Here is a 12,461-nt window from a genome sequence, read left to right as displayed (position 1 = left end):
ATGACGCTTTTCAACCCGACCACCGTCCTCGTCGGTTTCCTCCTCCTCTACCTCTCCTCGTTCCTGATCTTCGCCATCGTCCGCATCGCGACCGGAATCTCCATACAACGGATCGGATATCTCTCCCTCCGCCGCATTGCGTACGCTCCCAAGGAAGGCGTGTTGATCGAGCTTCGGGGCCTGGGCCTGTCGTTACACCCCCCTTCTTTTGCTCAACCGACATGGCTGAGCCTCCGATTGACCGATTTGAAGGTGACGCTGGACCCCTCGGTACTAGGGAAAAACCAAGGAAATGCGAAGAAAGCCGACGTGTCGGAACCCCAAAGCTCGGAGGAGCTCGGTAGCTCGCAAGAGGGCGAGGAGGACTCCTCTCTTCCTCATCGGAGTAAGACATGGAAGACCTTAACGGGACTAAAGGAACACGTGAAACGACTCCATCGCAAAATACACTGGTTGAAGTTGGTGGACATTGTGGCTGTCAACACTACAGTCAATTTTCTCGAGGCTGGTCAAATCCAGGTGGGATCTCTGTCCCTGGCAGTGGATACGAGGCGCAAGATGGTGGACAGAGGAAAGGTGTTTCGGCGCAAGAAGGACGAGTCCGGCGAGCAACATCCCGCCGAGTGGATTATGACGGTGCAAAATGTCCTGCTTTCTGTTGACGGCAGAGAACCCACGGAATTACTGGATAATCTCGGAGTGAATATACACGGGCTCCTTCACAAGGATATGGAGGGCTTAAGGGATGCCTCTATTGCTGTCAAAATCGGGAGAATGCATATTCCGTACGACGACCTGACGACACTCATGCAACGGATTAAGAAATTCCGACAGTCTTTGAAAGAACCCTCGGACGACGACCTGGAAGATGAGGTGACCTTTGCGGATATTGTGGAGGAGTTAGATCGGCCTGGAAGTCGCGACGATACGATTGTTCAGACAGTCGCAGATTCAAAGGAGTTCGCCAGTTCTCTCCTTCGCGGAATTCAAGAAATCCAGATAGCTTTGAGTTTCTTCCGACTGTCTCGAGCCATCCAACCGTCTTCGGCAAAGCAGAATTCCGTGTACTTGAACGTCGTGTCTCATGAACTGGGGGTCGATCTCCATCGCATGGACCAGAAAAGCCCGGCCCATCGCATGTACTTTCAGCGCAACGACGTTGCCCACCAAGCTCTTCTTGCCGCCATATCCTTTTCAGTTAGCCTGGATGACAGCTCGGGCGAAACAGACAATATTCTCTACATCCCAATGGCGACTACCACTATCAAGACTACGCTTCCTTCGAAAACAATCAGCTCATACGATGAACGGAATCCGGAGGACCGAAACACTAACATCCTGTTTGCGAACTTAGTGGTCACTTCTCCTTCGCTTGATCTGGAGCCAAGACACGTCTCTCGCCTGTTGGGATTGGCTCAGGACAGGGCTTCCACTTCTCGTGGAAAGAAGAGAAACAACCATAGGCTGATCTCCCGACTGCTACCGAAAGCGAGCATCAAGCTTTCTGTGCATGAGCCTGTGATTCGATTTGTCCTTCCGATCTCTGATGATACATCCGCCAAACCCGAGGATGATTACAACCTCCTCATCTCCTCCATCTCCTCCATCTCACTTGATATTGAATCCTCTCATTCCACCGAAGGCGGCGTACATTATTCACTTTCGTCCGTCTATCGGGTCGCGTCTCATCAGTTGTATTACCAGACACCCTCCGGGGTCAAGCATAATTTACTAACCACGGAGAACCTGGAAATGAAGGTGCATTTGAGTGCCTCTCCCGAGGTGCGAGTGATTGCCTCAGGAAGCCTGAACACGTGCTCCGCCCACATGGTGAACGGTGACGTGAATCGTGGGATTCAACAGGTTATCGAGCAGTTCCAGGCCCAGGTTCGGCCGAAGAAAAGAATGTCTATGTCGCTTGAGGAGAAAAAGCCTAGTATTCTTAGAAGGATTCCTTCTTGGCTGCTCCGCCTCCAGTTCGAAGCAACTGGCTTGAGCTTAGAAATTGCTGGCGTTGATGCTAGCGTGTCTGAGGCGTCTCGTGGCGTGTCTTTACAACTCCAGTCATGGACCGCAGATTATAAGGCTCAAAAGACCGTGTCTAATAATATTAGCTTCGCCCGGCGGCGTACCCCAAGCCATTCTACCATTGGCGACGAGTCTCCATTCAGGTTCCCGCCGACATCTCCACCCCGCCAGACGCAACACGGTGCTGCTGACGGAAGACGGTTGGCGCTGCACATACGAGGCTTTGAAGGCTTTGTCATAGAGTCAGAAGACTACCTGGAAGCCGAGCCGTTTATCTCTTTGCCCAGATTTGAAGTGGCCCTGAGCACGCTGAGCGATCGCCTTGGGCCTATATTTAACATTAATTCCGTCCTGAAAGGTGTTTACCTTCAGTATTCTCTCTATCGTTTATACTGCCTTGGGGTTGCTGTTTCTGTCCTCCAGAAGGCTTTCGTGCGGCAGTCGCCTGAATCGTCCAGCCAGACAGCATCTTCATGGGAAGCAATGGGCCCTGCACCCACATCTCCACCCCGCAAAACTGCACAGCGAAGTGAGCTGGTCACGGTCGATGCGAGAGCCACCGTCATCCAAATAAAAACTTCCATGCCAGCGGATCCTCCGATGCTATTACAAATATATGGGTTGTCCGCTGGTTCCCATAGACTCTCTGCCCCCTTTGTAAGAGCTCATCTGGTCCGTCTGCATGCAGAGGCGCCCAAGTTGAAGGGTGTCTGGGCACGGATCATTAGCATGAACAATTTCAGACTTGACCTCCGGACATTGAAACTGAAGCAGGCTGCCGGTTTGATCGAGGAGAAGTCTATCGATGTCTGGGCCGATTTCATTCGCATCGGCGTGCCACATCATATGGTCATGCATCGCATATTCGATAATGTCATCAACACATCAAAGGCGCTCAAACAACTCCACTACCGCTTTAAAAACAATTGCTCAGATTTTCCTTCGGAAAGAGATCCGGAGGAGCCAAAGAAAGTACCAAGGGTCACTGTGCGCAGCAAAGCATTGCTTTTCGAATTGGAAGACGACGCCTTTGAATGGAAGTTAGGCTGTATATACCGGACGGGTCTCCTCGAGCAACGTCAGCGCCTGGCTCGCCAAGAAGCCTTCGAGCTGAAAGTGCAAAAGATTAAGGAATCTGGGCAGCGACGTGGCTCTTCCAGATTACGAACCAGATCTAGCCACCGAACACTTCGCAGTGAACGTGCAAGCCAAGACACCAGACGAAGCAAAAGTGCCGACCCGAAGCCACGGGCCGACGATAGCCCTGGCGGCAAACGCGGACGAGGCAAAAAGTTTCGATACGACACCGAGGGTGCAGCTTGCCTTTCTTCCGAGTCTAAAATCTCCACAGACAATGCTTGGTATCGTCTGCAAGAACATCATGCGCGGAGCTGGAAAAAGAAAATCGATGCTACCCTGCGGTTCCAAGGCACATCTATCAAGGAGGTGAGGAACCTTTTCTCCGGGGCTGATGAGCCTCCCGAAGATGTCGAGGAGACTGAGACGGTGCTTTCCATCCCGAACCGACCTGCCCTACTGGCAGCTTTGATAAGCGACATCAATCTTACTATAGACAAGCCGTTCTTTCCGCTGGAGGAATACCCCGAATTTCTCCACAGGATTGGCAAGGGTATACCTTTGTCGACGCAATATGCACTTCTCGTTCCGATGAGCTTTCAGCTGGAGATGGGAGAAGCTCGTGTCAATTTGCGAGATTATCCATTGGACTTGCTGCACATTCCGGCATTGCGACCTGGCCAATCTCCAAGGCTACCAAGTTGGTCACTTCGAACAAACTTCGTCATCGCCGAAGAGTACCGTGATCAAACGTCAGCCAGACAAGTTCAAGTTGAGCTTGTTCCTTCTACCGAACTTCCAGACGGGTCTACCAGCCCCGCGTTCTTGATCGATGTCTGGCGATCCGTGAGTCCAGTAAAGACTTATTCTGATCCTACCATCCAGATCAACACTAGTCTCCCAACAAGCATTTCATGGGGCATGTCCTATCAGCCAGTGGTTCAGGACATGATGAAGATCATAGAAGGATTTACCAAACCAGAGATCGATCCCTCCGATAGGGTAGGATTCTGGGATAAGATCAGACTGAGTTTCCATTCTCGGATCAGAGTCGTTTGGAAGGAAGACGGTGATGTCCATCTACGGCTCAAAGGGTCTCGTGACCCGTACGTGGTTACAGGCTTCGGTGCTGGTTTCGTAATGTGCTGGCGCAAGGATGTCAAATGGGACATTCATACCAGCGACGACCCAATGGAGTTTATGAGCGTCACCAGTGGGGAGTATGTGATGGCCATTCCAGACTACAGCCATGAAGCACGATACATGGCCGAAGTCACGGCGCAGGATCTGGAAAGCTCGTCTTCGTCAAGCGACTTGAAGAATGCGGCCCACTTCAAAAAAGTAGTCATGAAGCTTTCTGGCGACGTGAAATGGGTGGCCGGTCTCGTCTTCGAACGAAATGTAGACGAGGGCAAAAGATCGTTTGAGTTCAGACCGCACTATGATATTGTGCTTCGGAATCCTATCCATGTCGATCCTTCCCAACGAGAGGTATGCTGCAGCGTCGAAATTCCTAAACGCAGTCTTGTGTGGCTAATCCGATTGCAAAACAGGACTATGATGCCTACAAAGGTTTTCGAAGCAACCATATCCACTTGTCCGTTGCTGTTGTTGCCCCAGAAAGTAGAAACTGGAGTGTCGACCACGTTCAGCCTTCCACGAGCTACAATACCGTCCATCTCACACCGCGATTTTTCACGCACTTCTTCAACTGGTGGTCGCTCTTTTCCGGCGTCATGTCGCTGCCTGTGCGTCAAGGTCCTCTTTGGCCTGGTATCACGAAAACTAGCAAAAAGTTCAATCGCCATCTTGCCACTGTCAAATACAAGTTACTCTTTGCTCCCCTCTTTGTGGCACATATTTACAAACACAAGGACCGTGAAGACTATGCCGAAGATGTTGTCACCGCTACCGGCATTAAAGTTCGCTTGGATAGTCTGAAGCTGGATGTCCATCAGCGTCGCGAACAGATCAAAACCCAGGCCAAGGGACGTCTGAGGCAAACCCAGGCCAGCGCGATGCGGATTAACCAAGCCCAGTTGGACCTACAGGCCGCAGACTTCAGAGCCGTCTCTGCAAGCATCGAAGGAACTAATCTCGATGACATAGAGAACAACAAGGACGACATCATCTCCTCATTCCAGCAGCCTGTGGCGTCTGTTGACCTGTCAAGGTTCACCATTCCAGACCAAAACCTCGATTGGATTGACATGGATGACTTTGTGGAATTGGATTGGATTCTCCCTCAAGAGTCGAACCCTCGAACGCAGATTTTGCCCTTGGCATTCACACCGCGGTTCACCTACTTCCGCCAAACGGATCATGGCAACTTGAGCCCGGATGAATCGGGATATAGCACGTTTGGAAACGAGCCCACCCACGAATGTGTCATGTCCGAGAACAACGACCCTCGACGAGTGCAAATGGAACTTATCAGAGACCGTCTTGCTACCGTCGAGGCACAGATCCGGGAGTGTGACCGAACAATCGGTGACCAAGAGCTCCGAATGGCCATGGAAGTTGAGCATGACCCGGATTTGAGGGCGCAGCATAATGATTACATTAGACAAGCCGAGACCTTAACAAGGAGGCGAGGCTTCCTCTCTGGCGGACTACAACGTCTTGAACGGCAGCTTGCCCGGGACGAGAGGTCGCCCACGGAGAAGAATCCGGAGATGATTGCAAGCGATACCGCTTCCAGACTCGGCAGGGACTCTGATTCAACCAACGATGGCAGAGATGTTGACCTTGACGGCCTCTATTCGTCTCCCAACGATGAATTTGCTAGCGACTTCAACAACCGGTTTATGATCCACAATACGCAGCTCAAGTGGAACAATTCCCTCAGAAATATTATCCTTCGTTATAGTCACCAGGTCAGCCAGCGACGTGGGTTTGTTTATTACATGTCACGACGAGCTGTCAAGTTTATCCTGGACATAGTCGATGAGCAGAGCAAAAACAAGCACAGACACTCCAAGCTGTCGCAAAGCGCGTCAAGGCGACCTTCTGATGCTCGGGGCTTAGTGGACTCGGAAGATGACGATAGTGTGGAAGATCGCATCGAGCAGCTGCTAAGCGATGCAAAGCGGTTTGTGAATGCGGAAGAGGAGGACCAGTCGGACCAGCAAGGCCAGACTAAGCCCATGTCAGATGGCTCCAGCGACAACATATCGCCAGAATTTACGCCGCAAAACAGTTACCACCTGCGACTCATTGCACCTCAGATCCAGCTTCAGAGCGAGAAAAACCACAAATCCGTGCTGCTCGTTGCAGCTAAGGGCATGCAGCTCAAGGTTGTATCGATCATGGACAAAGAGCGTGTATCTGATGACATCAGCGGTCTGGTACAGCGTCGCTTCTCCCTCGACATGGACGGGGCCCAGTTCTTTGTTGCAACCCAGAAGAACTTGATGACACATCTGCAGTTCTATGCTGGCAACAAATACGGCAACTCTCCTGGATCGGCCTGGCCACCTTGGCTGACCCTCGAGGCTATGTTTGACTTCGAGCTTAACCCGTTTGGCTTCTCGAGAATTATACAAAAGACCTCGGCCAGCTTACGCTACGATAAGTACAACAACCTCCGCCTCAAGTATAACGAGGAGGTGGCCAAGGGACAGCGTCAGTCGGGCCAGCAGAACGTTCCAGATGGACAGGAAACGAGAATGGACCAGATCAGCGTGGATTTCCCCCACTTCCGTGCTATTTGTGACTCAGCCGAGTACTATTCGATGTACATCATCGTTTTGGATCTACTCCTCTACAGTGAACCCTTGGAGAAGGTACGGAATGAGCGTCTCGAGAGGATCATGCTTAGTTCCGACTTTAGCGATCTCCGTGGTGCACCCGAAATGGTCTTCAAGCTGCAGTCGCGTATCAGACAGTTGGAGGAGATCAAGGAGCATTTCCAAATCCACGCGAAGTATCTGGATAAAAAGGGCTGGGAAGACCGTCTGGTCCTGGAGAACGATCTGACCCAGTGTGAAGATGAGCTATTCTTCCTAATGAAAGCCATCACAACGTCTCAGCGCAAGATCGAGCCGACAATGTCTGGAGCGACTGGTATCCTACGCTGGAACATCTCGGCAAGCGAAGTTGTGTGGCATCTCATGAAGGACGAGTCGGAGCCGCTGGTCGAGTTCCAGCTTAGGAATGCCGAATATGACCGTACCGACAACAGCGATGGTTCGAACCACAATCTGGTGGCAGTTGAACGACTGTATGGTTTGAACCTCCTTCCAGATGCCATATACCCGCAGATCATTGTGCCATATCTCGACCAGACCAAGCACATGGATGTCCCAGATGATCACATGATCAAAGTCAGTTGGCATATGCTTGAGGCTGTTGCAGGTATTCCGGTTCTGGATGACTTCGAGGTCTCACTATTTCCTCTCAAGATTCAATTGGAACATGAACTCGGCCAAAAGGTGTTTGAGTACATATTCCCCAATGTGGGCTCAACTGCATTCGAAAATGGCGGCTTCTCGCCCTTCATGATCAAGAACATGAAGCCGGTAGACAACTCCGATTCGGAGGATGATGAAGATACGAGCTCAACTTCACCCCCGACAGCACACGGGAGCAGTGATCCTTCGGTCGAAGACCTGCAGTTCTCCAAGGGACCCGGCGCTATCGAACTCCGACTACACCCGACCCTGTCGCTAGCTGAGGAGGCCAGGCCTCGAACACAGCGCTCCCATCATCTGAAGGGCCTGGCCATGACGCCTATAAACAAGGAACTTCCTCGACCCAGCTCATCCCGCCAGCTCGCGCGCCCGGCAACTAGTGTTGGTGCTTTGACAAAGAAGAGATCGGTTGACAGCATGCGCGTATTGTCGCGGCAACCTACAGAGAAGACCCTTGTGAACGGCTCAAACACCAACCTTAATGAAGACAAGGGCAAGAAGTTCAGTCTGGCCAAGAGGAGCGGGAAATCCAAAGAGACTACCGATGATCTAACGCAGATGATGTCACGTGCATCGAATTACATGACTTTGGCTCATATCAAAGTTCATGACGTGGTGCTTTGCTTGAGCTACAAGGGTAAAGGCGATCACAACCTGGAAGATCTTCACGACTTCGTTTTCCGTTTGCCGGTTCTGGAGTATCGGAACAAGACCTGGTCGAATTTGGATCTTGCCTTAAGGTTGAAGAAAGATGTGATCAAAGCCCTCATCTCTCATGCACCCGCCATTCTTGGGAATAAGTTCTCGCATCACCGGCCCAACAAACAGCAGCAGAAACGATACCGTGAGCTTGCGAGTTCAACCCAGATTCTGCAAAATTCAGATACCGCCACGCTGTCGGACAAGAGCCATAGCCTCGCAAGCCAGGACTCGAACAGCGAATACTCCGAGTCACGCTCACAGAGATCTGTCCAGTCGGGTACTTCTCCGCTTGTGCGATCCAACTCTTTGGGATCCAGCACCCTTAGTACGCCCGATCCGGGTCTATTAGCATCCGATGCTCGCTCTGCGAGTGAAGTAGATGTGGATGCCCGCTGGGAGGTACGTATCCGTCAACTCTATCAATGTGTCTGAAAATCATCGTTAACGCATTATTTCTAGCAATCTCGCCGAATAGTGAACCCTCCCAACCGGCCCATGACATCGGGTACTACCATTGCCCGCTCCCAGACCAAACGATGGGACGGGCCTGATGAGAGGTAAGATACCCTGCGGCCGTTTGTCCCTTGGAATGTCGACTGATTGTTCTAGTCATAAAATGACGATTCGTAACTTCGGTCGCAAGTTGATGCCGTCTCGAAAAAACGGGTAATTTCATAAGCGACAGCCCGGATCGCTATTATCAACCATCCTCCTTCTGCATTAATTCATGAATCCTGAACTTCCCTTGCCATCTTTTCAGCATCGCGAGTTAGCATTTTCCCGCTCCGAGATACCCAGATGCAGTGGGTGTATATAGGCGTCTTTTCTTTTTCTCTTTACATTTCTCTTTTTTTTATATATAACTTCTTCATCTAATCGGTTGACTGATCTTTCCCTCTACTTTTATTTCCATCATATTTTCTTGTTTTTGGGATCTTTTTCTGGCATTTGGCAAATCACCTACTTAATTCTTCGTTTCTATATTGTATTTCTTCATGACGACGGGTTCGTCTACTTTGTTTTTGTTTTGGAATAGGTCTTCGATGGAACATCCTCCCGCCCAAAACCTGTGTGCATTCATCCCACGTGTTGTTTCTTTCTTACATCTTCCATGGGATCAACCATGATATGACCCAGACATCAAGCAGAAAATCAGACCGGTCCAAGGCGTGAGAGGACGGTGCAAGTGATATGAGTGTCTTTGATTGCCTATATGGGGCTACAGTGTACGAAAGTGAGGCAGGGAGTGGACTTGCACAACATAACAAAACATTTGGGTATATATGATTGGAAATAGGCATATAGAATAATTAGACGGTGCAATTGGATAGAGAGGGTATTTGTTACTTACATGCCCTAGTTATTGCTTTTAATCATTGTTTTGTGATTTGCATTAGCTTTGGAGTAAACTGGAGTAATTTGGTTTGGGTTGCATACACTATTTAGGGCTGTAGATCGTGTTGGACTTATGGGCTTCACTTATTATTGGCTTTTCTTTGAGTTTACTAGTTAGATGAGTACGCACCTGGGTCGTTTTGAGGGTATTAAGTACTGAGACTCTGTATACCCTCGTTTGTAGTCTATATCAATCAATGTACATTGAAGATACCAAAAGAAAGCAAAGAGTAAGTAATTATTTCTTATATATCCAGAACGCCCAATCTGATCTTCCCACTAATATGTACATTTTCCAAATCAAAAATCCTGTCCCAAAAAACCCCTATCGCTACCAACCCATTCTCTATATTAAAAGAAAGCCCCCTTTTGAAAATACCATCTAATATAATATAAGATAAGGTATCATTATCCAAAGCTCCTCTTCTGCGTCGGCTCAAACGGCGTCTGCGTCTGCATCTCATACTCGATAAGCACGTCGTCCGTACGACGAATATGCAACGGCCCAGGTCCACCCCCACCTCCACCAGTAACAGTAGAATCAAAATCCCCCCTTTCCTCCCGCAAAATACTCTCCCGACTCTCGACGTTCGTCGTGAGCGTGATATCCTGCTTATGCAGCGCGCGACGCGAGCGTCGGCTGTTGTGGTGGTTGCTTTGGCTGCTAGGCTCGTTGCCTTGTTGGCTGCTTTGTTGGTAGTATTTGTGGCGCGAGTTGCTTTTGCCGTTGGAGGTGAGTTTGCGTTTGCCGAGGATGAGCTCGAGGAGGGGTTGTAGGGTGGGAATGCAGGAGGCGATGACGACGACGTTGGCTTCGACGCTGTTTTTGTTTTGTGTTAAACGGTTGGGTCGTTATGGTGTGGTGGGAGGGTGAGGGAGATGGATGGGATGGGTTGGGTGGGATACGTACTTGGTCCAGATGACGAGGGGGACGGTTCCATCTGTATGGGTTTATTTGGAGGTTAGAATTGGGGTTAAGATCCTGGATGCGGTTTGCCGGAGGGAAAGCAGGGAGACGCACATGTGGGATCCTCTTTATCTGCGAGACCTTTGATTTGAGCACATTTGACGATGGCAGTGGCCGCTGCACTAGAAGAGCTGTCAGTCAGTGTCATAATCCCGCGAGTTCCAGAGTTGGTAGAGTTGGCACGTACACGGCGCCCAAACCCATCGCTGCGCTTAGTGCGAGCTTCTTGCGAAAAGACATTTGCAGTTTAAACAACACCGTGCTCGGGTAGATGGCGAGATAGAGATCGACGAATGCGGATACAGCTACGGACAGTAAGTATTAACATGAACTTGTACTCTGATAGCTCCCTAGCAATCATAAAATGAGCACTCACCTCCGTTGAAAGTAGCATAGTGAATCAGGACCCAGATATCGCGACATGTCGCCTTCCCGTTCATGACCAAACTGATCTTCCACAGTGCTTGTGGAGGGTCACACATGGTAATGTAGATGATAATGTTGACGATGGCGACTGCGCAAATGAAGCTCGCCATGCCCCAGGTAATAATGCGATGGATTAGGCTCGGATTGAGGAGACGATTCAGTAAAGCCGCCACGCCAAGTTTGGGTAGTGCAAAGGACAGAATGCCGAAGATAAAGGATACGCTGTTGTAGAAGAGTCCTTTTTCGGCTTCTGCGATGTCCAAATTCGCTGTATGCTCTCCATAACCATACGCTACAGAGGCCGTGGCGGTTCCCACAAATATCAACCCTAAAACCTATACCCGAAAAGCCGAATTGAGTCGGTGGACCAACAGGATTGAGAATGCTGAAAAGTTGAGATGTATACTGACCATCGAAGCTGCAATCAGCCAGTCATCCAAGCCAAGAACCCGCAGCACCTTCTGTCGTATGAAGAGCCGAGCGACGACAATGAACGTGGTGACTCCCGTAAGCGCCCACATCACGGCCATCATCTGGGCACCCTTCCCTCCCCCTTGCTTTCTGCCATTTGAGGTAGATTCCGCCATTGCGGGAAGTGGAATATGTGAGTAAACCGACAAGAACAATTGTAAAATTTGCAAGGACCGTATGATGAGCCGTTCAGACACCACCTGGTGCCCCGATGCTCCCGTCCCTTCGAAAAGCAACCGGAACCCGCGCTTTCACTTCAACTTGCTTGTTCGCGACCCAGTAGGCCCATATAATAAAATGGATAGGGAAGGACAGAAGTGAAGAAGAACAGGGACTAAGATATCGATCGTGCCGATGAACAGCTGCAGGGTTTTGCGTTATCCCCATCAAGCAAATGCCTCAGCGGACTCCGTAGTCCGTACGGAGTAAGAATAAAACTGTTTCGAAAGGAACAGGGCCATTGGGGCCAAGTGAGCTGAGAAGCAGGGGTGCACGATGCGGTGCTGTCCGAAAATTGGAAATGCCCCAGGATCAAGCTAAAGGAAACACCCCTGTCAGGAAAAAGACGCCGTTGCTTGTATTGCATGAGTAGTGTTGGGTTCCGGACGGCAGCCCGCGCAATTAACCCTCTCTATAAAGTGGATCAGCCGGAATTTAATTACTATAGGATGGAATAGTTCATGGCGTTGGCCAAGGCCAACGAGGCGCCATTTAAGGCCGAGTTGCATTCTAACAATTTGGGTGGCGGCACGGGGATTCGCAACATGAAGCAAAACTATACCAACAATGGTAAGGTTGGGGTCTTCGAAACTTGGGGACGCGCCATATAATGACCTCGTCGTCTGAGTGAATGACTCGTGGAATCCATCGTTCCCCTGCCACAGGTGTACGGTGTACGTACGGTGCACTCTCGTGCTGTGTAGATCCGATTGCCCAATTTTCCAGCCCCCAGCGCCGAGAACAGCAATTATTTCTCCGAATAA

The 12,461-nt window shown here is 50.2% G+C and overlaps 2 protein-coding genes across 2 annotated transcripts; one reads left to right on the top strand and one right to left on the bottom strand.

Annotated features, from left to right (window-relative positions):
* FMP27 (FMP27 family protein) lies at nucleotides 1–8,889 on the top strand (the record flags this gene model as incomplete). Its single annotated transcript, XM_046088919.1, has 4 exons — nucleotides 1–4,596; nucleotides 4,659–8,618; nucleotides 8,679–8,776; nucleotides 8,829–8,889. 4 exons carry the CDS (start codon nucleotides 1–3, stop codon nucleotides 8,887–8,889), a joined length of 8,715 nt encoding a protein of 2,904 aa, XP_045944889.1.
* A 1,133-nt stretch (nucleotides 8,890–10,022) lies between these two features.
* On the bottom strand, nucleotides 10,023–11,594 carry LDX57_007192 (uncharacterized protein; the record flags this gene model as incomplete). Its single annotated transcript, XM_046088918.1, has 6 exons — nucleotides 10,023–10,434; nucleotides 10,525–10,555; nucleotides 10,636–10,703; nucleotides 10,769–10,886; nucleotides 10,958–11,342; nucleotides 11,418–11,594. The coding sequence occupies 6 exons, from the start codon at nucleotides 11,592–11,594 to the stop codon at nucleotides 10,023–10,025; spliced, it is 1,191 nt and encodes a 396-aa protein (XP_045944888.1).
* Between the last annotated feature and the right edge of the window lie 867 nt (nucleotides 11,595–12,461).

The sequence above is a fragment of the Aspergillus melleus genome (genome assembly GCF_016097325.1).
Source record: "Aspergillus melleus strain CBS 546.65 chromosome Unknown contig4, whole genome shotgun sequence".
NCBI classification, from domain to species: domain Eukaryota; kingdom Fungi; phylum Ascomycota; class Eurotiomycetes; order Eurotiales; family Aspergillaceae; genus Aspergillus; species Aspergillus melleus.
This window is presented reverse-complemented; position numbering and strand designations above follow the sequence as displayed.